The sequence below is a fragment of the Choloepus didactylus genome, chromosome 6 (assembly GCF_015220235.1).
Source record: "Choloepus didactylus isolate mChoDid1 chromosome 6, mChoDid1.pri, whole genome shotgun sequence".
NCBI lineage: Eukaryota > Metazoa > Chordata > Mammalia > Pilosa > Megalonychidae > Choloepus > Choloepus didactylus.
In genome coordinates this window covers 50,417,633-50,445,437 of record NC_051312.1, presented here as the reverse complement: position 1 = coordinate 50,445,437, position 27,805 = coordinate 50,417,633, and the positions used below count along the sequence as shown (strand labels likewise).

At 39.6% G+C, this 27,805-nt stretch overlaps 1 protein-coding gene across 3 annotated transcripts; it reads right to left on the bottom strand.

The window, feature by feature from the left end:
- Positions 1 to 11,875: 11,875 nt before the first annotated feature.
- On the bottom strand, positions 11,876 to 25,903 carry KCNA4 (potassium voltage-gated channel subfamily A member 4). 3 transcript variants are annotated; one of them, XM_037840970.1, is made up of 3 exons: positions 25,822 to 25,903; positions 24,838 to 25,125; positions 11,876 to 21,745 (listed from the first exon to the last, which is right to left on the bottom strand). In XM_037840970.1, the coding sequence occupies exon 3, from the start codon at positions 20,950 to 20,952 to the stop codon at positions 18,994 to 18,996; it is 1,959 nt and encodes a 652-aa protein (XP_037696898.1). In that variant the 5' UTR covers positions 20,953 to 21,745; positions 24,838 to 25,125; positions 25,822 to 25,903; the 3' UTR covers positions 11,876 to 18,993. The 3 variants fall into 3 exon arrangements, with proteins under 3 accessions (XP_037696898.1, XP_037696897.1, XP_037696899.1); XM_037840969.1 differs by lacking the exon at positions 25,822 to 25,903 and having other exon boundaries at positions 24,838 to 25,252; XM_037840971.1 differs by lacking the exons at positions 24,838 to 25,125; positions 25,822 to 25,903 and adding an exon at positions 22,775 to 22,834.
- Between the last annotated feature and the right edge of the window lie 1,902 nt (positions 25,904 to 27,805).

Sequence of the window (27,805 nt, the reverse complement as noted above, 5' to 3'; positions counted from 1 at the left end):
GGCTGAAGCTTGGACCTAGGTGCAGAAGAAGGCCCTGATGTCTATGTGGGCAGGAGAGCACTCCTGGTGTCAATCTGGCTCAAACGGGAATCCAAGGGCAAGCTGGTGAGTAAAATCTTGGGAGCAACGTAGAAGCCCAAGGAATGGTCACAGACCCAAGCTCCTGTCCACCAATGTGCTACATGCCTAGCTGAAGTTTCAGATCTCCCCTTGGGTCTACAAAAACTGCCCTTCAATGACCTGAATCCTACCCAGCAGTCTGACTCTCCACCACACACAAGGTCCCATGTCAGTGGGGTGGCACATCTGTGTGGTGACCCACAACATTCAGAAGGACCTGGAGTGCAACAGGGAATAGGCCATGACCAATGCCACTGCCAGCGTATCCATCTGTCTTCTCCTCTCCCTCCTCCTCGCTCTCCCTCTCAGTCTCCACTTCCAGATTCCTGGACTCCAACTCATCCACCTCCCAGAGAGTCCATTCCTTCTCACTGTGGCCCTCATCATCATCCATGGCCCAGTCCACCCCCTTGCTCCCATCCCAGGTGTCCGAGATCCATCTCACAGAGGTCAGTGACCCCCAAATCCTTCATTCTCTTGCTCAGGTGCAGCTCGGGGCTTGTTTCCTCTATGAAGAAGGGCTCCATGTCAGGTTCTGAGGTGCCCTTGCCTTTCTCTTTAGTCCTGCAGCAGGAGCGCCAGGTTGACAGGGGCCCCGTGTGTCGATGGCTTATGCCCCGCAGGCCCCAAGGGTGTGGACCTTCCCCCAACTACTGCTGTATCTTAGTGAAGCAGACCTGTCTTCTCTGGTGCCTCATCAGAGGATAGGAGAGGAAAATAATTTTCTCAGAGATTGGAGTCTCAAAAATACAAAAAAAAAAAAAAAAAAAGCCCATAGAATATAATTCCACAGTGTATAAATTTTTAGAAAAACAGAAGTCCATAGAGTATAATTCCACAGTGTATAAATTCTTAGAAATTTAAACTAATCTATAGGGACAACACGTAGTTAACTGGTTTCTGGGGCCAGGCAGATGGAGGATAAAATGAAAAGGGCATGAGGAAACTTTGGAAGGTTGGAATTATTCTGCATCTTAATTGCAGTGGTGGTTTCATGGGTACAGAGATTTGTAAAAATTCATTGAATTATATACTTTAAGTGGATATAGTTTATTATGCATAATTTACACCTCAATAAAAGGATTATCTTATAGTTATTAAAGATCCCTGGAGTTCCTGAAAGCACTGACTTTGCCATCTAATGGCTGTTTGGAAATGAAAGAGCAATTCTTAAGTACAAAATTTAAATGTAGCAAAGGAAGCATTCAAAATCTAGAGTCTGAAGCCAAAGGGGGGGAAAATTGCAACCACATGTATGTCTATACAACCACAGCAAGGGAGAGATTTAAGCAAGTTATTATATAACTGTAGGCAGTGGTGAGAACTTTTCTAAGTAAATGGAATTATCTGCTACTCCAATTATACTTCAAAAAGTCCATAAAACATTTAACTACCTGTTGCTAGATGAGGCTATCAAACACATTTGGAAAGACATATTGAAACCACAGGGAAAGAAAAGAGTATAGTAATTCTCAAGTCATTTCTTCACAGGTACGTTAGAAAAAAAATCAGCTTCCTTGTTATACGAGTGCAACAAACCTATTACAAATGTGGCAAGAAAAATACCAAGTTTAACATAACTATTATTAATGTCAGGAATTAGCCAGTATACATGCACTGAAGTCACCCTGACAATCTGTTACAAGATTTACACTCCTCTTAATAGATATAAAATTGTGCATATTTCAATTGGCTTCTAGGGTGTGATACTGCAATAACAGATATTTCACTGGCATCAGACTAAGTGATCTACTGTTTGATGAAATTTATGTGTGCCACATATGAAAAGATAGAGCCAAAGGTAGATATGCACATTCTAATCAAATCCATAGGAGATAAGCTTTACATTCACAATGGAGAGCAAAGTTCTTGGCTCAGATTTCAAGGCACAAAGAGGTAGTTTACATTAGCACAAAGATTTATTTTTGTAAAGTAATTGTTTTAAACAATTACTAAAAATCCAAAGAGTTACAAGGGAATATACCAAAATAATGTAACTATGCATAATATGACATTCTTGTCTATATCTAGCCAGTAGAGTCTGTAGATTAGCCAGTAATGCTGTGTGCAGGCTACTAGACTCAAAGCTGGGAAAGAATACCAAAAGAACCAGTCAATAATTCATCTCTTAATGCTTACAATTTCCTTATGGAGGTAAGAAATTTATTTTTTTAAAAAAACTAAAAGAGATAAAAATAATTTTAGAATACTTTTTACAAAATACTATCTTCACATTCACATATAATTCAGAGACCATAAATGTCCCATAAATGTCAAAGAGAGTTTAAAAAGCAGGCCCAAATTAAAATATTATCTCTTTTTGCCATTTCTTCTCCACACTTATAGGACAGCTATCTCTAAAACATTTGTTTTGGGTAGATTCTTCATCAGAAGAAATCTGGTCACATGCTGGTATCAACTAGAAAAAAAAGAGGCCAAAATATTTCATAGCTCCTCTAATCAACAGGTGAAATCTTTCTCCACCCCTTTAATCTACGCTTGGTCATGTATTAGCAAACATGATGCAAGCAGAGGCTTGAGAAGTGCTTGTACACTGGAGCTGCTCTCTCTTGCTGCCTTTGGAACTCAGCTGCCATGTGAAGAAACCCAGGTTATCTTGCTGGATGCTGGAGACACATGGCCTGGTTGCCCCCCATCAATTTTCAGACATGTGTTTGAGGCCATCTGGGATTAATTAACTCAGAGCAAACCTTCCATCTGACTGAAGCAGCATGTGGGAGCTCTGGTGAGACCAGAAGAACTGCCCAGCTGAACCCAGCCCAAATTGTCAATCTACAAAACCATGCCTAATAACTGTCCATTGTGTTAAGCCAGTGAGTTTTGTGCATGTGGTAAAAAATATATCTCATAAAATTAGCCATTTTAACCATTTTTAAGTGTACAATTCAGTGGTATTAATTACATTCACAATTTTGTGCAACCTCCACCACCATATATTTCCAAAGTTTTTCATCACCCCGCAACAGGAACTCCATCAAGCAATAACTCCCTATTCTGCCATGCTCCCTCCATCCCTGGTAACCTTTAATCTACCTTTTCTCTCTGGGAATTTTAAGCCACTAAATTTTGGAGTAGTTTGATATATGGCTAATGCTCATTGCTATACATGCTAACATATAAACCAATTTATATTTAAAACATATAAGCACCTTATAAATTCCAATTGGGATTTATCTCCTGTGAGGCTGGTTTTATCAAACCCAGGACAGATGGATAGACTGAGGCATAGGAAAAGTAAATAAATCTATATGATCTGAAATCAAAGTTAGTGTCAAAACGAAAAATACCATCCAAAAGTCTAAAATTCTAAATCCTAGAATTACTGAATCACCTGTTGACTGGTCTCATATAAAGAAGGAAAATAAAAATAAATAAATAAATATATATACATATATATGTGTGTATATACACACACATATATATGTATATATATACCCACATTAATGCAAAGCATTAATAATAGCAAAAACTGGGGGGGTGGGGAGGTGGTATACGGGAACTCTAAATTTTCTGCATGATTTTTTCTGTAAACCTACAACTTCTTTAACTATATATATATATATATATATATATATACACAACTTCTTTAACTATATATATATATATATGTATGTATGTATGTACACACACACACACACACACACACACACACACACACACACACACAGGTAAAGCATGAGCAATTAGTGAACCATGGCTTTAGCACTGGACCTGAGTTCCAGAGGCCTCCTGAGGTGCCCAGCATTTGCCCTTTCATTCCTTGATCTTGAAGAGGCCCATGGGGAGGGGAAGACCATATGGGCACCTGGTGGGCTCCAGAGCATCACCTGGCCACTAATTAATACAAATGCATTTGGCATTTTTACTACTGGTACAGATATACCAGGGCAAAAAAATAAATAAAAATAAAGTCAGCCCCCAAACCAACCAATGAGCTTTCAAAAAATAGTAGTATTTTTCATGATTTAAGTGTTTCACTTAGACAGTTAAAATTGTTCTTATTTCTTTGGTTGGTTGGCTGTTTCAGAAACTGAGATTTGGCTTTTGGCTCCACTGTCTCTTCACTGAAATAGCTCACCCTTAAAACCTTATAGTTATGGTTTAAAATACTAAAACCTCTCTCTGTCATGCACGACACAATTAGAAGAAATGCAGTTGGCAAGCTGTCCACAATATATTATAAATTATTTCAAATCTTTCAAGGGGTAGGAGGAAAGGGATTGCTTATTTTTGTAATTTCTCCCTAACACGATAGGTGGGTCTAGGAATAATTGAAAACAGCTTTAATCCAATTGGATCAATTCCCCCAAACCAGCACTGCCCCAAATAAGCAGAGAATAAGAAACATAGTAAAGAGTTATAAATTCAGAGCTTAGCATAAGCAGGGATTTAAAAGATTCCAGAAATCCTTTCTAGGAGCCTGGAAAAAGAAGCTGAAAACATACTTAAAGCTGCCATGGGAAAGAAAAAAAAAGTTTACCCTACCACCACCCCTTTTTCATTAAAATGTTGAACCCATGATGTTAATAGATAGATACTATTCTTCAAGAACAGAGATTAGCAGTCACAGGAATAACCTGTATTATTTCTAGAGACAACTATAAGAACATAACATGTATTCTCTACAAAACTCAGTATTCTATGCAGTTGAACTCTGATCATGAAGAAAGTTAATAAGCTTTGACCAGAAGAGCTTTACATTCTAAGGGACCTTCCAACTCCAAGGAGGTGAGAAGAAAGAAGTGAGCAGAGAATTTCCCATTTTTTATCTGTCCCTCACTATCAAAACATCAAGGTAGCAAAATCTGACATTCCATCAAAGCAATTAAAAGGAAAAAGAGTTGAAGGAGAAGAAGGAGAATCATGAGGGGGAGAAGGAAGAGAAATGAAACTAGAAGTAAAAACTTGTGTCCAGTTATTAAATAACTGATAATGAAATTAATCATGAAATCATTCACAAACCATGCAGAGATTAGAAAGTTCAGGTTAGTATGTTATCTTAAGGACAAATCAAGGGCTTGAGTGATGTTAGATTTAAGAGAGATTAGAGAGTTCAAGTAAGACATGGTGAGAGATGCAGAATTAACCTGAAGGCATGAGCCAAATGGAAAGGTACAAGAGCCTGCTCACAATAGGAGAGAAGAGAGCTGATGTGAACCACTTTGATATGAGCTGCTCAAGCAACATTTACAATCTAAAACATCTGCTATATGAATAGGCAAAGCTGAGGTCAACATATAGGCAATGCATTATTGATAAATATTGAAATGGTTGTGCTTGCTAAACCGGAGAGAATAGCAAATGAATAATTTCCAAAAGCTGTTTCTTGCTCTGTTAGATTCATTGTTAATATACATTGTAAAAGAATATATAGCATTTTAAATTAAAATCCCTTTATTTAAAAGCAATCAATTTCCTCAGGGAAGCTAGCTTTTAAAAAAGTAAAAAACATTTAAAAAATTATAAGATGTTCATCACAGTTTTATTTATAATTAAAAAATTAAAGCAATCTAGAAAATATCCATCATACTTGAATGTCCAAGAAAACTAGACACATTGATTGGATAAAAGATGGTGCAGACACAAATTCATGACCAAAAAAAAAGAAACAGCAAAGAACTATGTAGAAACACTAAGAGAAAGATAGTTATACTATGTTCAGGGAAAACCGCAACTCAAATTGCAAATACAATACAATTATAATGAGGTAGAATAAAGATGTATGGGGGAAAAGGAGATTGTTCCCACTTTTTTCCCCTTTTCTCTATTTTACACATTGAGTACATAATAGAGTAATATTATTTCTATAACAAATATATAAAATAACTTCTTATTGAACCTTAATTACAATAACTATTACTCTTTTCATTATGATTACATGTCATCATGGTTACATGTGATCATTCTAACACATTTTGAAGTACTATTATGAGATAGACATACTTTAATAGTACATTTAAAAATATATATATATGAAAGCTTCTGCACAGCATCCACAAAAGTAATGACGAATAATTTGGTCAGCCTCGTCACTATAAAGGCAAAATTAAAATGCTTCCAGAGACTCTTACACTTTGCAGGCACACATGGAGTACACCACCCCCTTGTGTCTCCGAAGTCATTAAGCAGCATAAACCAGGCTAAATACGAGGCTTATCTTCCACTATAATGGATACAACTCTTTTCTCGGTTGTATATGAGTCTCTTTTAAAACACTTCTCACAGATAAGAAACATACATTAATCACTTTAACCCATCATGAGAAAGTATATGTATGCCTGTAATTGGATATGGACAAACTAATTGGCCAGAACTACCAAAACTACAACTCCTTCTCCCAAACATGCCACATGATCTCCATTTCATAAATGGAATGGGATATACTCCTAATACATAAAAACATCCTTAAATTAAAAAAAAAACTCTTCCTCAGAGAATCTGAGATAGTAATAATACAAAATATGAAAATGCTTTAAACACAAATATCTTCACAGTACTCATAGTGACGACCAGTTCCAAACTCTATTGACCACATCTCTCCTTTCTGCTGTCTCTAAACTGGCTGCAAAGCCACATGATTTAATCTTACTACCTAGGCTGCTCTGGAAATTAATAAATTATTAAAATATGATGAAAACATCAGCATGTTAATGACAAATGATAAGATAAATAGGTTTGCCTTGTAGCCACTAGCACAAAAATTCAAAGGCAAATTTTGCTTATTCGTGATTAGTCTGGCTTTGAACTTCTTGATTGTATTATGTTAGGAAACCCAAAATTACCTATAATTAGGACTTGCTTGTAGGGGTAGCAACAATAGAAAAATGAAAATTAAAGGTGCTATTTTATTTAATAGCAAAATCTTCTATAAATCTATAATCCATACCTCATCCCCAATTTTTCATTTGCTGATTCACTGATAATTAATATCTGGCAATTAATGTGATTTGAAAGACTGGAGCTATGGCAACATTCAACTAAGAACCTGGACTTCCTTTTTTTTTTTCCAAATGAAATTGATTCACTTAAGTCATCTGCATTTTCCATTAAATACCATGGAGCTGTCTATAATATTGTCCTTGAATACTTTCCATGGAAACACCTTTCTGGTAAGAGTTTCATTATGAGACGCTTTTAACACTACTCTGTGGAGACCAAGAGGTTTACTTCTTCTAACCAAGGCAAACGGTCAGGTTTTGATAAATAGTATTGCTAGCCTGCAATAAATATTTAGTGAAATAATTTGCTGGAAGTTTTCTTAAAAAAGGAGAAAATCATGATGACCAATTACAATTACAGAGTGACCCCTAGAAAAATTCCCTTAAATGGCCAAAGAAAAGAGGACAGTTGTTTTATTTGTTAATTTTTCTAGGGGTCAATCTGTATATGTTATTAGTTCTATTTTCCATATAAAGTTTAGCATCTCTAATAGAAGTAATTAATTAATGATTATTTAATGCTATAAAAACCATCCGACACCAGAAAAAAATGAACCCCAGAACGAAATTATAAGATTAAAATCTTACATAAAAGTCAAAGATAGTTATGCTATCATAATATTTATATTCAAATGCGTACATAACGATGCCTTTCTTCTGAAAACTGCTCTTCTGGGAAGACAGCCTTTAAATTGTCAAATTCTCTCTTGAGGTCATTCACACCTATCTGGCTAGGCTACTTAGTATATTAAAAAAATAAATTAAAAAAAAAGAGGTCCCCAATAAGAGTAATGTTGTATGATATGATTCTATTTAAAATCTTGGAAATATAATCTACTTAATACATCACATTTCCAAATTGCACTTTTTTTTAGACATAGGAAAATTCTGATACATTTTTAATGCATTTGGCTTCCATGAAAAGACTTATTAATGAAGCATAACAGAATGCTATTGATGCCTTCATTCTCTTTCAGAAATTATAAATTTTTTCTGTAAATATGCCCCTTCTATCTCCAATATCCAGTGAGTTAAATATTTATATAGCATATATGTTAGATCATTTCTCCTCCATACTGTGATAATGAGCAATTCTGACTTTTGCCTAAAAATCTTCAAATATTAACTGAATGTCAGCTAATTAAGCTAAATTATACATTTTCAAAGTTTGCAAATACTTTCATAAAAAACTATGAAAGAAAAATAATGTCTTAGGTTTAAGAAATCAGATAAATAATGGCTTCATTTGCATTTAATGTGCAAAATATCATATTTCTAAGGCACAATGAATAGTTGCAGTTCGCTAATGTAAAAAATAAAAATTTCACGAGATAATGATCTCATGATTAAAGGCATTTCACTAACAGAACAGAAAGCAATTGAAAAATGTCCAGATTTAAAGAGAATCCAGGAAGTGTTTAATCCCAGTGGATTTACTGAAGCAGAATTGAATCAATGGCTTCACAAAGCCAGACAATCAACTTGGGTTTTTTTTTTTTTTCCTTCACTAACTTGACCAATTGTTTTGGCTTCAAGAAGCAGCAGCTTCAATTACAGATAATAGGCATTTGGTTTGAATGAAGACTGAAAACCTGGAACTGCATTCTGAAACACTCAGAAAATAAACAGGATAGTTTTTGAGATATTTTTTATAGAAGTCCGGACTGTTCTGAAGAAGTTAATGCTAGTGGGAAAGGGCTAAATATGTTACTACATTTGCATTTCAAATGTGAAAGCCTTAACTCCCAGGGAAAGAAATCTGAAGCATCATCTTGAAAATAAACGGAAAACAGCAAACACCTGGTAAATCTGATCAATGCAGACAGAAAGCACCCCAAAAAATCTAGGGCCTGAAGTTTGCCTCAACTGCCCACACTTGGCCGTGTAACTGAGGCAGTTCCATTTGGCTTGCTAAGGTAGAAACACCCACGAAAAGAACAACCTCATTACATTTTTCCAAGCAAGAAATTCAGGCCTTCATTTAAGCCAGAATTTCTAAACACACTGTCAGTGGCCACTCATATTTTTCCCAAGGTGAATAATAAAGATGATTTAAAAATATACATTTGGGGGTGGGGTGGGGGCAGACGATCCCTGGTCCTAGAAAAACCTACTTTGGAATAAAAAAATATGATTATCATTTACTGTTTTAACGATGTTATTTCAGCCAAATCTGCTTCTCTCTCTCTTTATCTCCCTGAATTATAATTTAATCACACATCATTAAATAGAGGACATATAGATTCTGGGACTAAAAAAGGGTAAATACTGCTAAAACCATCACCTCTACAGTTTATAAAGCATTGACTTGTTGCTCTTGCAAGAATCATAAAAAAATTGGCAAGTTGAATTCAGGACCACTTACTATGCAGTTCATAGAGAAGCTATTACAGAAAATAAAGCACATTACAGAACACGAGAGAATTTATACAAAGTAAGTACTATTGAAACATAATAGCCTGGCAATTCACTCTCCAAGGAGAAACCAGACCCAGTCACACAAACAGATTATGGGAGAGGGAGGGAAAGCAAGAATCCTGCTGTCTAGAAAAATTAATCCTTCCGTAATTCAAAAATTCTTCTACATGGATAAAGTGGTAAAATGCATCAAGAGATTCAGTACAGGGCACAGTCCAGCCAATAAACATGAACTTAATAAACATCTATTGAAAAATAACTTGAGAAGGAAAAGAAGGTGCACCTTTTTTATCCTAATTTTAGTCCGAGGTGAGGTACCAACAATCAGCACATGAATTATATTTGTCCCTTTCACAATACGAAACTGTATTTAAAATCTGAAAATCATCATAATAATGGTCTCATTTTTTTTAATTTCAACCACTCTAACTGGGGTTGAAATCAGTCACAAAGGGACAAACCTAAAAATAGACTCTCTGGTAAGTGAGAGGACTGTAGCTTGCCTGCCATCAGCTTCTCTCACCAGCAGTGAATGGAAAACTCAGGTGATATCCCATTGTGTGCAGATATCTCCCCTTAAGCAAAGAAAGGGAGCATTCAAAGCACAGCTTCTGTAGCCTAAGGAATATCGCAAGAGCCACTTTAAAACTTACTAAATCTACCACACTGCCTAGGAGTAGCAGTGAATATGCTGTAACTAACAAAATGTTTGTGAAGCAAACAGTAGTCAAAATTGCCTGCCTTTAATTTTCTTGATTAAATTCCTAATAACAACAGTTGTATCCAAGCAAGATTCTTGCTATAATACTCCCAGCTCTTTCCACACTGGGGTTGTTTCTACACAATAATAAAGCATCTGGGCGGAATATGGAAAAAACACAGCTAACCATGCAGCTGTTTCTAAAACCCCAGCTGTTTAGTAATAGGAAGCATAATAACAGAATATAACAGACCCACATTGCAGGTGATTGTGGAAGCTTTCTGGGAATGAAGTAGCATGACCTGATTTATAAAATGGGAAGACACAACAGGATCACACACAAAAAAGAGAAATCTGAACGCAGGGCAGCAGAATCTTTCCTAGTCTGGGCTTGTGTTGAAGCAAAGGTGAGTGGGGGAAACTTGGGGGAAGGGGGGAAATAGGGAGCCAAGCATTTTACATGCCTATCTCTGAGATTTAAAAAACAAAACAAAACAAAAAAACAGTAATAGGCTTGATAGCTGAGGAGGAACAATGGAAAAAGGAAATTAAAAAGGCGACCCCTGGATACTTAACTTTGAACAAGTTTATATTTGGTCCGAACTTATATTCGAATCTTCTACTTCGAATTTCCTTCCCAAATCCTTTCAAGGGGTGCAACAACTGTTACACAACTATAGCATTTCATAACAGAAATGAGGGGAAAAATGTTTCCAGCAAGCGATTTTTCAGCTTGTTTTAGCAATAATGGGCTGTGACACCATGGACAAACAGAAAGGTAACGGTAATTCCTAAACAGAGCCTCTCTCACCCAAAGATTTCACTCAGTCCCTTGAGTGTGTAAAAATAGCTTGGTGTCACAAGATGATTCACACCTTAAAATACTGTATGTCGCTTCATCCTTCTGTCTCTAATCTAACCGTTTCTTTCTCCCTGGTTTCTCACCCAGCCTTAAAGCCTGTGAAGTATGTGGATTCTACTAGTGAAATGACACCTCTTCTCTGTGTGGATGAGCAGAACACCAGTAGCAGCTAAATCAGCAAGAAGCATATGATGGCAACAAGGAATTCTAATTATGTTGCACAGATTTTATGATTTCTCCATCCCTCTAAGAAGTGCACGCCGGCAATAACCAGCATAAACACATCATTCAGCTCTGCCTTAGTGACATTCATTCCCAGGCCTTCAATTGGTTGCTTAATTCTGTCTTAGTTTTAATACACTGCCTCTCTAGCATTCTACATTAGAATAAAGTTGGAAATCACCCTCTCTGAAATATCAGTGCCCAAGTGGTAATCTTCTAAGCATGCAAAAGAATCTCTTACTCTGAAAGGAGAGGTGAATTTTATTCTTAATCACACTTACATAGCTTTAATTCTCAGCAACAGTTTTATGGTTTTGAATATGAGTGCCCTCAAAGACTAAGAGGGATATATTGGGACATAAACATATATATGCCTATTAAGTTTAGAATCCAGACCAAGTGATCAATTCACTTTCCTGGATTCCCTGGATTAACATAAATTATCATTATCAAATGAAGCAATTTTTAGACTTACCTATTTGTGCTACAAAGTAGGAACTTCATTTAAGAAACACTCCTTGCCCCTGGAAACTTCATCCCACCCACCTCTCTCCCACTCATCACACCCCCACCCACCCCACCCCTCTGCCCGTTGGTCCTGATCCTGCTTAGCTGCTTCTGCTCCTCCAGGAAGAAAGCAGTTTACTGACTTCTCACTGGCTGGATCAGATCTGGAGGAAATGGGTCAAGAACTCTGAGAACACTTTTAGGAATCCATAAAGAAAATGTATTCTTAACATTCCTGCTCTATCATCTAGATTTTAATATATATGCATTTCCCCATATAGTATTTCAATATACTGAAATCAGCTTCTATACTGAGAAATAGCGAATGTTGCAAAAAAGGCTACCAAACTATCTTATCATCCTCTAACATTTCTTAACAAAAGATTTTCACTTGCTTTGCCAGAAGAAAAAAATGTTTATATCCAATGTACCAATTTAAAAATAATATGGAAAATCAAAAATAAGAGAAGAAAAACAAGGAATTCCATTATTCTCTCAAGAAACCCAAATAAATGAATCATTTATGGACTACATCTCCCTCCAAATAAATGGCTCCTAGCATAGATTGTAATCTCCAAATCTCTTATTTATTTCTTAAAATATGTAACTAGAGATGCTCCTCAAGCTAATAAGATAATTTAGAATGTATAATCTCTATTTCTTTATCTAGTCATTTTAGTATTTGGTTAAACCACTCTAAAACTAAAATCTACCCATCAACATAGAAGCCAACAATGACACCAACTAGACATGGCAAATAAATATAAACTCTACTTCATTCCTTAGAGATTCTATCACCTCTTGATAGAGTTCAGTCCAGTGGGAGCTTCATTAATTATTTCCTACTCTGCCTAACAGCAAATGAAAGCCTCTTTGGATCATGATCCCTAACAATTGAGAGGAGAAAAAAAGACTCACTCAGGTGCTATCAACACCATCAGTATTCTCTGGGGGGAATCATCATTCTATTCAGGTATAAGTGAATTTATAAATAGAATAACATGCACCCTCCATGTTAACTAATTTGGTCGCTATCATGGAAAGAGTTCAGATAATCTAACTCTGTCTCCAAGAGATATGAGATTTACCAACTATTTTATGGTTTCATATATGAGTGCCCTCAGAGGCTAAGACAGATGTTGGAACAGTCACCAAAAAGAACAATAACCTGAGACTTTTTAACGCAGTAACTGAATCTAAGGGAATTAAGGCAGTCATATTAGGCAGCAGATCCAACAAAAGTGCTGAAAGATAATGGCTTCAAGAAGTCTATTTCTAGCGGATCTATGGGGGCCTTAAAATCTAATTTTCATTCTATATGCATCCTTTTTATAATTGGAACAATGTGCATTAAAATAAATAAAATCAACATTTTGCAATTTCCATAAAGCATAATTAACTTCCTGGGAATGAAACTCCATATAGCCTCATCCCATGGACTGTCCCAGACTTAGCCCTAATGCTATGATGGTTATACAGAACAAAAGTCCATCCTACAGTGTAAACAAGAGTTTCTCAATCCTTAAGTCTCACCATTTCCCTCAAAAAGTCTCTTTCAATGCCTTAGGTCATTCACCTTGCATATCCGTCTTTTGCAAGAATAAAGGCAGCATATGAAGTATATTTCATTTATAGGAATATTTATGAATATGTATATATAGTCATATAATCATTTTAAAGAAAATATAATTCTTTAGTTCCTGATGGCACATCTTTAGTCAATATTCACAGAGATTTAACTGTGTTGATGAATCTAACAGATGACTGACCCTTCCATAGCCAGTGGCTATAGAAGTAATGGATGAAAATGCCTTCCTGGGCTCTGGATTTGAAAATACACTCCTGGTCTACAGAATCACGAAAAAACAATCCAAACACATTTTCATATAATACCAATAACTGGAAAAAAACATAGTATATTTTCCATATTTATTAATCCGTAGTAATTAGTACTAAGAAAATGGTAATTTTCACAGGAGATGTTAACTTGTATATTCTTTAGGTAACCTATTTCTGCTATGTCTCCCCACCACAACAGTCAACTCTTGGTTATCTACACTAACAGCAAGAGGCCATAAAAAATTACCCCTAAATCATTTATATTTAGTGCTGATGAATGGAACATATTGATTTGAACAAAAGATTTGGCTTCCCAGTTAGATTTTGCTTGGCTTTCTAGTTTCTATGTTTTTGTTGATTTTGTTGTATTATATTGCCTTGTCTTTTTATCATTTTATATTTTCTGGACTGTTTAATGGGAGATGAGACTGAGTGAAGTCAACCTCAGATAAAATACTAGCTGTTTACAAAACAGGTAATCTGCAGATTAGGAAGCAAAAGTTGACTATCTTTGTGGATCAACTAACATACACATTTAGCTCCTGACACTCTGGATACAAATACTTCTTCCAGGAAACCAGTGACAAAATGGATCAAAAACTTAATCGCAGGTCAGAAATACCATGAAATTAGACCAGTGAATTTGGGAATATGCTTTCCAGGATGAAAGGAAGACACCCTATTTAGCACAATACTTGTCTTATGCATCTATTCTGGTCCCATTTAGAATCACCCAGAGGCCTAAAAGGTGGGGAGGGGAAAACTTAAATCTCACGTACAGCCACAGTTCATTAAATATGTGCTTTTTGTTCAAAAAAACCTGGGATTAGTTACACACAAATAACTAAAGGTGACCATATTTTCTGAAACTCAAATTGGGGCCACATAGTCTGATTAGTATGAGCATATTTTTACAAAGAAGATACTCTAAGAAATCAGACTGCTATGGAAACAGAAAAACAAGTCAGAAATAAAACTCAAATCACAGGCCTAATCTTAATTTACATTTCAGAAGTACATATTCCCATTTATTGCAAAAATAACTCTTCTTCCTTCAGTCTTGATACAAACCACTCTACCAACCTCATTTCGTATAGGAAAACTGATTTCCATACTGGAAAATAGGACAGATTGTCTTAACCTGCAGTGGCTACAGAGGTCTGGAAGCCCCTGTGCCCTCAGTTAAGTTTCTTTTTAGGCAGGAAAACCAAGAGGTACCTTTTGTCCACACCAAATGTTCCTTGCAGAATGCAGAATGACTTTTGGGTCATGAAGACTTACTGGAAAAGGCCCTTTTGTCACTGAATGACACCCCGTAATCATTCTAAACTGTATTGATAAAAAAAAAATATATATAAAGAGGGAAGTTACACTTTGCACCGTGCATATGAGCACATCACCACTTGTTCACTTCAAAGTGTAAATTGAATCTAGGTGCACTTTCCACTTTACCAATAATAGCTGCAAAGTTAGTGCTAAAGATGCATCAAAACTCTGAAAATCAACAACAGTAGAAAACATCATTTTTAATGGGAGAAGGGGGTAGGTTTATGATTTCAATATAATTAAAAACCAACATCTGTTAATGTATAATAAATATTTAAAAGGTAAAAATATGTGTCTTAATTCTGAGAGTATTTTCCTGGGTTCTATGTTACCACATACTTAATGAAAAGATTTTCATAAAGCTTCAGCAATCCTGTTTGAAACAAATTTGACAATGAGAGCAGTAGCGTTTGTAAAGCACCACAAGTCTAAGCATAAAATTAGTTCCCCAGCACAGGTCAGAATCCTCTTGTTTACTGACATGACTGTGCTATAACAAAGCAAGAAATCAAAATGTTTACTTACCAACTTTCACCATATGTATTCAACTGGAGACCAGGCAGTTATTTTTCATTAAGCAAATCCCTTCTCTTTAAAAGTCATCAGAATAAATAGCTTCAAAATATGTCCTATTCCTTCAGTTTCGTTCGCATACTAAAAACTCAAACTCCTGATTCTGTAGTAAACCTACAGTGATATTTTAAAATGATTTTGCTCATCATGTTACTCAACTACAGTATCAAGGCTGGTATGACTTGAGAGGTACTTTGAAAACATCAAGCAGTCTAATGCTTCCTTCAACTTATGATAGAATTTTGGTATTGGAAGGAACCTAATAATAATATAGAGCAATACCTGCTTTTACACTTGAAAAACAAAATAAAATTGAGAATTGAGGTGATAAAACCATTTACCTAAATTCAACAAGCCAGCTCTCCATTCCTAGGCCAGCAATCAATTCTTCTGGTACCCACTTGCTCCTTTTCACAGAAAATGAAGGAATGTTTGTTAATTCCTCCTCTCTTCCTCACTATCCTATCACTGTTATGAATAACTATTTCCTTTTCAACATTTGCAAGAGAGAGCAATACATCCACCCTAGAAAAGATTTGGATTAGGATGACCTTCAAATACAGCGCTTTTGATAGCAATTATTATCATCTGAAATGCAACTAAAGGATCCCAGATCCCAAGAATCCAAATCTCTAAACGGGGTCACTTCTTTTACCTTATAACCAAACGTACATGGTGGCCTCCAAAAAGATAAAAGTTTCCTAAAATCAGTTACAAATAGTTCCTGGAAGCATATTTCTCTACATAAAATCTTCACAAATAGTTCTTTTCGGTTATTGCCATGAACCTTAGTCACTAGTCCTAGCTATTGGTTTAGATAAATGCTATAAGCCCACAGCTGCACTGGAGGCCCTGCTTTCATACATTCCTCCAGGAAAGACATGCTCCACAGAAATTTTGAGGGCCTAAACACTTCCTGCTCAGTGTGGAATCAAGACCCAGGTATTCAAAAATAAATGATCTTGCAGGAAAAAAACAAGCAAACATACATTTAGTGACGACCTAATAACATTTGGTTTGGAATCCCATGACTGTCACTCCTTAACCCTCCTACCCTCAAGAAAACCACGTGAGATAAAGGCAAATCCCAAGATCCCCAAATTACTGTATTTCCTGCATTCTCAGAAGCCATCAATTATCATATGTATCATAAATTAAATTTAACATAACTTTTAGATTTAAAAAGGAGGTATTGTAAAAACAATGAAATACAGTACTTTTTCCCCTCCCAAACAACTTAGTCAAATCATTACTATCAAAGATATTCAATAAATGTTCTATGCTGGAAAGTCTAACTATTTTAAGATGTACTACGACCTAGTTGGGTATAGCATAAGATACATGGTAACTTGTTCAGAGTCAACTTTTAATACCATGACATGCATGGGATCTTCCCCCAAGATGAAATTCCAACAATTATTCAATGATAGGACTATTTTGTATCTGCAAAGCAACTTCTTGTAAGGAGCTCAAAGTTAAAGAAATTACCCATGATTTTCACAATGTCCTTATAAAGTAGATGCAACTCATGGATTCATAATCCCATTTTCTCCCAGAAGAAGATTAGGCAACCTAAATATAACATCAGGCATTTATATGGAACCCAGTATTTAAGAGTTCTTGAGTTCTCATTTGCTATTCATGACAATACTGTCCTCTAGAGATCTTTGGTCTGCCCATTCAATCAACTCCCCTCCTTGCTGCTTTTCATTCAACAGTGTTCTAGAGAACTGTTTCCCTAGAAGTGGTGGGGAAGGAGTGGGGAGAAGACTGTAGCTTTGCTTTTAAGCCTAATATTGAACATACTTTGAATTTCAAATGCCATTATAAGGAGAGGTAAGGGTGAGATAATTATCAAAGGATAGCCGGGGTTAAAAAAGCTTGAGAAAGTCTATTCTAGGTCTCTCTTTTTTTTTTTTAATTCACTGTTGTCAGAGTTTATGTACCAAGAAAGTCCACAAGGTATTTTTTTGCCAAAGCTCGGCACAACCCTTTTTTAAAGAATAGAAGTTGAAGAAACATGGGAAAGTAAGGCCTCTTGCATATTCTGAGTTTTCTAACCTGTATCTCACTGTGACTTAATTGTGCAAATCTGATGACTATTAGCTCACCTTTTAGAACATCTTGTGGTGCGCTAAATGCAATTATATGTGTCATAAATTCCCTTCTGATAAAGATGATAATGATAGTGATGATGTTGAAACCAAATGTTTTGACATGATTCTTTATATTCATTTTAGCAAATAGAATGCTAAACTCTGTGGTGAATCCCCCCCATTCTGCTCTCATGTAGCTGCACAAAGAAATAAACTTAGTAAATCTAGCATTTATGTTGCACATTTAATAGAAAAATCTTAAGCCATAATCACTGTAGCTGCTGGGCATCTTATTTCTTCAAGAATTCTTTCAGTGCATGCATTAACTGTGTTTAAATTACTCTGGATTTAAAAGGCAGAAGAATATTTAAAATAGTATGGTATCAGAAGCATCATTGTAACAGATCAATCAGTTATTTAGATTTTAAAGAGGAGGGAGTCATGTGCTGTTATCTGAGTGATCATTAGTCTCACACAAAGAAGACAAGAGCAATAAAATAAAACTAAGAAATCATTCTTCCAATGATTGTCATTGAACTGTTACATTAGTAAACATTCACAGTATGAAGTCTCTCTCAATCTCCAGCATATAAAATAGTGCAAAGGAAAAAAAAAAAAAGCATTCCAGTCCTGTTATCTGTGAAAAAAAACTTGTTACATTTTCTCAGATTTCATTTCTTCCACAATGTTAGGCATTTGCTGTCATATCTTCCCAAAATTAATAATAAAATATAATTGGTTTCTAAAGGCCCCTAAGCCTTTTTTAAAGTTAATTTCCAGTTAAAAATAAACTTTAATTAAATCCAAGATAAAATTGTGACCTATATTGTATTAAATAATTTACTTTTTTTCTACACATTAATTCTTACAATGTTTTTTAAAAAACAACTACAGAATCCAAAGACATGTGAGGTGCTATTAAAGCACTGATAATGACTGCTCAAATTCATTAATTCTTACATAGTAAATACTTCAAAATGCCAACTCTTCCCATCACTACACAATTACTAACAACTCTGACAATTTACTTCCACACACACACATACACACGTACACGCACACACACACATTCTCTCCATGAACCATCTTTTCGGTTAACATGTTTTCCAGTTAATGTGCAAAATTCTTGCATTCTAATAAAAAATATAAAGATAGATTTGCTCCTATTTAAGCCTCCCTTTTCTCCGAGATGCATCATTTATTTGATATGTAATACAAGTTCAGTAACAATTATGTTGTGTATAACCATTAACTGGTGTACTACTGTATGCATTGGACTCATTTGCATATTTCATTTTCATAACTGCACTCGCTATGCATAAATATATTTGGAGATGCTTGAGGGGCTGGGGTACGGGTGGAGAAAGAGCGTCACACATCAGTCTCCACAGCCTTCACGTTGGAACAGTTGTTTTTGTCTGTCTCACTGTCATCCCCCTTTCCCTGACATTTCTCCTCCTTTGCACATAGAGATTCCTTAACTCCTTCTTCCATTTCTAGATACTCTGACTTATCCCCCAAGGAGGAAGAAGTAGAGCTCCGAAATTTCTTCAGCAAATTGGAAGGGAGGTATGGGCAACTGACTGCATTTTGTGTCAACTGTGTCTGTTCCTCATTTTCAGTCTCTCTATGGTAGAAATAGTTAAAGTTAGAGACAATCACTGGCACTGGTAAAGCAATGGTTAAGACACCTGCAATGGCACACAGGGACCCCACTATCTTGCCCCCCACAGTGATGGGCTTCATGTCTCCATAGCCCACAGTTGTCATGGTCACCACAGCCCACCAAAATGCATCTGGGATACTTTGGAAATGGGTAGTAGGTTCGTCCGCCTCTGCAAAATACACAGCACTGGAAAACAGGATGACCCCAATGAAGAGGAAGAAGATCAGAAGGCCCAGTTCCCGCATGCTGGCTCTGAGGGTGTGGCCCAGGATCTGCAAGCCTTTGGAATGCCTGGAGAGTTTGAAGATCCGGAATACTCGGACCAGACGAATGATCCTGAGGATGGCAAAGGACATGGCCTGCTGCTGCCCATTGCCACCCCCCTGTTGCTGGGCCAGATCAGTGCCCAGAGTGATGAAATAAGGCAAAATGGAGACAATGTCAATGATGTTCATAATGTTTTTGAAGAAGAGCGCTTGGCTGGGACAAGCAAAGCAACGTACCACAAACTCAAAGGAAAACCAAACAATGCAGACTGTCTCCACGATGAAGAAGGGGTCATTGAAAATCGTGTGCCCTGAGTTCTCCAGGTGGGGTGCCGAGGTGTCGTTCAACAACCCACTGTGCCCGCCAGCACTCAGCGCCATGATGAGATCCCTGTCGTCCCTAAACTCTGGCAAGGTCTCCAGGCAAAAGATGACGATGGAGATTAAGATGACCAGGACAGATACTATGGCTATGCCTCTTGCTGGACTAGAACTCTCTGGATATTCAAAGAGAAGCCAAATCTGCTTTTTAAATTCATTCTCTGGCAGGGCCCTGTCCTCCTCCTCTCTCACAAAGCCCTCATCCTCCCGAAACTTGAGCAGGGCTTCCTCTCCCAATTGGTAGAACTTCACCTCCTCAGTGAAAATGTCAAACGGAACGTTGACTGGCCTCTTCAGGCGGCCTCCTGATTGGTAATAATACAAGATGGCATCAAAGCTGGGCCTGTTCCTGTCAAAAAAATACTCATTGCGCAAAGGATCAAAGTACTGAGTCCTTTTCTCAGGGTCCCCCAACAAAGTCTCTGGAAACTGGGCCAGAGTTTTCATCTGGGTCTCAAAGCGTAGGCCTGATACATTTATCACCACGCGTTCACAACAGTCACTGTAGCGGACGGAACTGTAGCCACCGCCACCTCCATCGTCTTGAGGCAGCAGGTCCGTATAGGAGCACTCATCACCGTGGTCATCTTCACTATAGTAAAACCTGCCCTCCTCCTCCTCCTCTTCCTCCTCCTCCTCCTCTTCCTCTTCTTCACTCAGCTCCCTCAGGATCTTCTCCTCAGAGCCACTGGGCATCAGGTCAGAGCAATGAGGAAAACTGCTTTGACGGTGGTGGACTTTCTTCTTCTCGGGCCGCTGTCGCCTCCTCCTCCGACTACCCCGACTCTGAGGGTCGTGCGAGGTGCAGGCCCCACGTGACTGGTGGTGGTGGTGGGAGCCCCCTCCAGAACCCCCGCTGCCTTCCACGGCAGCTGTGGCTGCTGCAACAGCAGCTGCTGCAGCTGCTCTTGAGTGAGCAAGCCTCTCCCGCTCCCGGGCCCGGGCCTGGGCTGCATAACCATAAGGCATGTGACTGTTGCACCCTGAGCTCTCCGCACTCACCATTGCAACCTCCATGGCGGTGGCTTTTGAAAATGGCTGGTTCCGGTGGTAGGAGAAGAAAAAGGAAAAATAGGGCAGCTTCTTTCCTCACCAAATTAAGGTAAGTTTGGAACCCTTAAGCAGATTGCTTGGAAGACTAAGGATATTTTCAGTCCAATTTTGCATTTTCTGTTTTTAAATCAGCACGCCCCATGCTCTCACTTCCCAGGGATTCAACATTGCTCTTCAGAGTTTGGCTGGTCTAGATAACAGGCTAGTACTCTCAAGACTAAGTCAGAAAAACATGGAGAAAGGTGAGTGGGTGGGGGTGCCTCCCAAACACCTGTGTTTCAGGTTAGATGTTCAAATTTGGAAATTGTTTGGATGTGGTTGTAGACATTGCACAACTCAAGGGCAGCAAGTATCAGACAGCCAGCAGTTGTACCTAGAAAATGAAATATATTTTTCTGCCATGGAAACTGTCCAAAGTTCAGTCCACCAAATTCAAATAAAATGCAAATAAGCCTTTAGTCTTAGCACTTGCCTTCTAGTGACAGCTTGACCCATATTAAGGTGTGATTTGAAGTATGCCCAGCCATTGCTGCTCAAAGCCTATCAGTATGATTTTTCGGATTCTTCCCTTAAGTTCATCAAAGGCTTCTCGAACCCAGGGGCAATGCCAAGCTATAGACAGAGGCAAAGACCTTGGGAGGTAGAAAAGGTGCAAGGTGAGGTGTCAGCAAAGACAAAACCAGCTCTGAGGTCTCCATAGATATCAAGGAAATGCAGAGCATTCTTCAGATAAAATCATGTAGAAGAAGCACTTCACCTGAAAAAGGAAGGGAAACAACACAGGAAAAAAATAAAAAGAGAAATAAAATCATAAAGAGGAAACTGAGCTTTTTCTTTTATATAAATGTCTTTCTCTTGTCCTCAAGCAAACCATACAAAGTGGCAAGCAACCTTAACTTTTCAAGAAGTACGAGGCAGTCTGTGCTAACATCTCCTTTTCACTCTGTCCTTCTTTCCGTCTTCTTTGGTTATCATTTCAGCTCAGTCTATTTTCATGGCAACTCAATTATTTTGCCTCTCTCCACTCTCAACCCACACTCCTCTTGCTTCAATCCTTCCTTTCACCAATGCCAAGTGTTAGTTTCATTGTCACTCTCTTCATACCATGACAATTATGGGGTTATTTTACAGCTGGTTCCATCATTCATTTATTTCAAGATTTTTTAAAATTTTTTTCACTCATAAATTATTTCTAAGTTAAGTGTCTTTCCACCCCTCTCTATCTTGATTCAGGATTAGACAAAGAAACCAGATTTCTTTCACCTAGGCTCCACCACTTGAATAAGCTTCAAACACCCATCTACAAAGTATAGATAATAATATTATCTGATAATACCAGGTAGTGAAAGAAGAGCATAGTGCCTTGTACATAATGAATGCCAATAAACACCAGCAGTTATTAGTCACATGACAGTAACCTACACTTTGCTGTCTTTCCACTCATCCCCACATGTTTATGCCCTTATATCCCTGTCCGAAGTAGGGACAGAACATGAAGAGATCTGGGATATTCTAAGACTCTCCAGTGACCTGTATTAAGTTGGCATTCCCTGACTCGCTGAAGCATGTCCTTGTTGTTTCTCTGTTTCTCAGAACTCCCGAACACTCCCTACCACCCACAGCCCAGGAGCTAATCCTGGTTTCCACATCACTAATAATCATCACGTCCCCTTTTAGTTCCTCCAGGTTCACCTCTATGGTTTCTACTATACCCTTCTCAGGGGCCATCTCCTAATTTTTTAAATCCCAATTTGTGTGGACTTTATTCTCAGCCTATCATACTTACCCCCTCCCCCATGATTACTTCACAACTTCCATCCCTCAATTCTTTTCTTGCTCTGGTATGCACTCTCTCTCTCTCTCTCTCTCTGTCTCTCTCTCTCTCTCTCTCTCTCACACACACACACACACACACACTCCTCCTCCCACTCTTGCTTTCTTAACATCCACCTTAATTTTCAATCTTCCTGCTCACATCTTCCTCATAGGCCCTCTAACTATTCCCACTGCCACTTGACATTCCTGGCCCTTCTTCTTACTGACTTTGCTTTCTCAAAGTCCAGCCACTTCATCTCCTCAGCCAGCACCCGTAAAACCTCCTACCCCAATCTCATGACTCCTCTTGCTTCTTCCATTCTTTCTATCCAATAGGACTTCCCGAATGCACAGTGGTCCAGAGAACTAGGGAGGATGGTGACAGTAAGAATTCAGGGCATCTAATCAGCTTCTATTACTGGAATCACTTGGGGAGCATAAGAGAAATGGCTTTCTGAAGCCATTAACAGGATTTGGCTCTTGACCACCTGCTGCTCCTTGCTGAATCCTGTCAGCCAAGAAACTCAGGTGATGAGTAGGGATGTGGCAATCAGAGTGCTTTGCAATCATACATCCCTTCCCAATCACACACATTCTCCTAAGGAAAAAGAGGGGTTCTACTGGGATGCATAACCCAGAAAAGCCACCTTTGAAGGCATCTCATGTGACATTCCCTTCCTTTGCCTCACTCCTAACATCACCTCATATGCTGAAATATTTACCCTCGTGAGGTCTCCAAATGTGTACCAACAAACCGCCCTGGGGTTAAAGTCACTGTAGAGGATCAGACCAACATCCTTTATAGACTTTCAAAGGCCAAATAGCCTGAGAGTTTGTTCAGTTTCTTCCCCACTTCCCCAACTCACCCAAAACAGTTATAATACACTATCCTAATAAAGCCTCAAAGTGTTTTTATATTTGTATATTTGTATACGCACAAGCCTCTACCCCCACCCCCCATCCAGGTTCGCCAGAAGGGTCTTCCAATTCACCATCAACTGTACAAGAGACTAGACCTTCCCTCTTTCTGCACAAAACCAAATTATTTCTAAACTGCTTATTTATGTTTGTTAGTTTTTGTTTATCTCGCTCTCTACCCTACAAAAAGCAAATTGCTTTCCCTGTAATTGGCTAACAGTTACCTCACTATCCCTGATCTTAAAAAAGAAAAGAAAAAAGAAAGAAAAAACAAAAAAAAAGTCCCTTCACCCAGCAAAACAAACTGGTTTAAAACCTCTCTTCTTTCTGGAGGTATTCATGTTAGGAGACTCTATTCAAGCAGACTCTCAAGAGCCTCTGTGGGGAGACCTTTGCAGAAAATTCCCTTTCCTCCCCTTAACACCATTAAACTAATGGTATTTTGCAGACTATCTACTCCCCCATCCCTGCATCCCCAAAAAACACTCAAACATCTGCCCTTCCCCCCCTTTAGCACTCCCCCCCCCCCCCCCCCCAACAAGGCTGTTTTCATCTCTCAGTGCTAATTCCTGTTACAGTCTTAGGGTGGTACCTGAAGCTGAGAGAGAGAGAGAAAATCAGAGAAGCCAACACCGTGAGAAATATACACTTCAACGCACGCCATTTATACAGTCCCTATGTGTTGCTCAAATGCTCAGAAAATGCACGCAAATCCAAATGTTGGGAGAAGCAGCAATTCAAACCCGTTCACCAGCTGTTCCCAAAGGAACGGAACCGGTGAGGCTGGGATGAGGCACAAGGATGCTTAATCTAAACCCCACCTCGTTGAGCAACGACATCTTTAATCGCGCCCTCGCCTCCAGACCTAGGTTCCCGCTTCGGCACATTAAGCAGGGAGCACGCACCCCATCCCCGGGGTTGGGAAAATAACAACTGTTGGCCCCCCGGAGCGCCGCGCAGCATCTGCACCTCCCTTCTCCCACCTCCTGGTTTATTTTTAACCGCCTTCCATTCATGCCCTTCTGTCATATTCCCGATACCATTTATCCCCCAAATGTCCACTGTTTCTTAACAGCCAAAAGGGTGAAGGAAAGATAAGAAAGGTATGATACTCACCGTCCCCAGGCAGGGTGAAATATAAAAATAAAGAAATTGCCCCTGTTGGTTTATTTTCCGTCCTCCAGCTGCAACAGCTGGAGGAGGGGAAGAATGATCTTGCGAGGGGAAGGGATCCTTCCGGCTTTGGCAGGTGTAGCCTCCAAAATATCCACAGTGCAAGTTCTGTTGCCTGTCCAGGGAAGCACAGAGTCCTCGCTGCTGGAGCCTGGGGGTGGGGATCCGGGCTGCCCCAGGGAAGACCCCAATACTTCTGGTTCCTCTGGAGTTCAGCAAGAGAGGGCTCGACTAGGAAAGGAAGTCAACGTTCCCCAAAAAGAGAAACAAAATCCTAGACAGCAATGATCACTTGTTAAGCCCGAATTCCTCCTCCAATATCCATCCCTCTCTCCCTCTTGCGCTGGCTGCAGAAGCAGCACACGCCTCCCCTGGCCGCAAACGCGCGCGGGAGGGGGCGGGGCCAGGGCCGTGCCGCGGGTGGGGCATTGACAGCCGTCGCCGGGGGAGACCCCCCGCGCAGTGGGCGGGCGCAGTCACCACGCCAACAGTCTCCGCCCCCCCAACCCCCTGCCCCCCGGCTAGGACCCCGACTCCCAGGCGCTGGGGGAAGACCGGGAACCTGTCCAGGCCCTCCTGGCGACTACCTCCAAAGGCAAGGAGCAAATCCTGAAGGGAGGAGCCTCCCCGTTGGAACTGGAATCCGGGTCCCGAGCGGAATGAGGGGAACCCCCAGAGAAGTTGGAAGGGGGGGTCCAAAAGTGAAGCTCCAGCCCGAAAACGGGATGCGCCCGGGAGTCTTCTGCTCCCCTCGGTCCTGCTTTCTATCTCCCCATCCCCTTCCCAGGACGGGTTTGTGGGGGTGGGGGCCTGGGTCCATCTGGGGAGGCCCGCTCCCACGGAGCCCTCCCTGCGTCTGCGAGTGCTCCTGGTCCACCTCGGTCTGAGCCTCCCCCTCCCTTGCGCACGGGAGTTTGTCGGCCTCACCTTGGAGGTCGGGCATCCGAGACGCGATGGAAGACGGCTCTATAAACGTATCCGACGCCGGAGAGGTTAGGATTGCAGAAACGGGAATCCGGCCTGGGCATCTCACCGCGCATTGAAGACAGAAGTCGGGGTATGAGACTGTCGGAGTGCTAGCAGAAGGTTGCAAGTCCAGCCCGGAGGCGGGGGGGCGGGGGTGCTTTGGGAGGAGAGGGAGGAGCCCTCAAAGAACCTGTTGCTGCAAAAAGAAAAACGACTCGACAGGATGTTTGGTTCCTGAGACGTGTCCGGATCTTTAACGCCACCCATATCCAATAAACAAAAACAAGAAGTACTAACCACCGTTGGGAAGGGGGTGAGCCCGCGGCAGCGTCCCAACCCCGGGGTGCACTCACAGGTTGCTTACTGGGTGGCTGGTGTGTGAAATGCCCCTGGGTATGGATGTAAGTGTGCAATTCTCGCAAACCCGCCAAAAGAAAGGTTAGAGGCGAGAAGCGCGAATTTACACACATAGAGAACACACACAAGCCTCGGTGGCGGCCGGGCCCGGACACGTCTCCGCGCTCCCTATGATGGGCCACGCAAGCAGCGGCCGTGAGCGCTGAGACCGCTGAAGCAAATCCGACTTTGGACGGGTTGGTTAGCGCCGGGGCAGCCACTGCCAACCTCTGCCGGCAGCTTTGTCAGAGGCCCTATTGGGCCTCCTCCTTTTGTGGCGCTCGATTAATTATTAAGAGAAATATTCCCGAGCTGAATTATAGATTTGCCCTGAGCTCACTCACCCAACCGCTGCTGTCTCGACGTAGAACACCTGGAGGATTCCTTCTAATTGCCATTTGGTTTTTCTTTTATCTTTTCAAATGACTGAAAACATTCGAATTGTAATCAGTGAAAAGAAAAGAAAAGAAAGAAAAATCCTGGCGTGGGGACCGGTTTTCCTAACTTCTTCCAGCTAGTGCAACTTGAACTTTTGGCACGAATCATTTTACCTGTGACCCCTCTGGCATTAGCTGCGGATGCCGGAACTAAGAGAAAGGCTACTTCCCGCAAGCTTCCAGAGAGGCTTTTTGCCTCAGTCATTCTCCATGATAGTTCATTCCAGCAAGTAGGGAGAGTGGATTTCTTCAAAAGTAAAAATTATTGCGTTCACTGGCCCAAAACCTTCCCTGTACTTTCACAGTGGACGATAGTTCTGCGGTTTTATACATGCTAGGAGCACGTCTTGTGTTCAGCACCGGCTGATCAGAAGGTTGTTTCTTGGGATGCTAAAAAGCAGGGCTGAGGGCACAGGATCTTGGGACCAGTTTCCCAAAAGCAATTTGTGAGATCAATCCCGAGCAGCTGTGGAATGCTTTCCCAGAGATGAAAAATGAGGTTGAATGATGTACAAAAGATGACAGGTACATTGAAGCTTGAACATTTTAATTGGATCATGTTAAAACTTTATGAATTTTGCTTCCCTGTGCTATTTACTATTTGTTCCTATAATGGTCTAGAGAATTTTAATGTCTAAAATACCCGAGGACTTCATAAATATTTGCATTTTTTAGGGATCAGGATTCTGAATTACTAAAGGCAGGGAGAATGTAGCCTATGAAAAGACACTCTCATGAAGATATTTATTCAGGTCATACAAGAAATATTTATTGAGGACTTTATCAAGGTAGCATTCATTGAGTGTCCACCTAGTGCCCAGTTCTGCTAAATTCTTTATATGTATAGTATCTAATTTTACCTGCATAACTGAATACTCTATGATTATCACTATTTTATAGAGAAGGAAATTGAGACTTACAGTGGTTAACTAATTTGTCCAAAATCATATAGCCAGTTCGTGACAGAACTACACCTCAAACTCAGCTCCTCTCTGCTGTGTGGGCAGATTCCATTCTGGGTAATAGTGGTAGAAAATAATATGTGCTCTCTGCCCATTGGCAAACTAGTGGGAGTGGTAGAGTCATAGATTACAAAACAGTATGATGCCTGC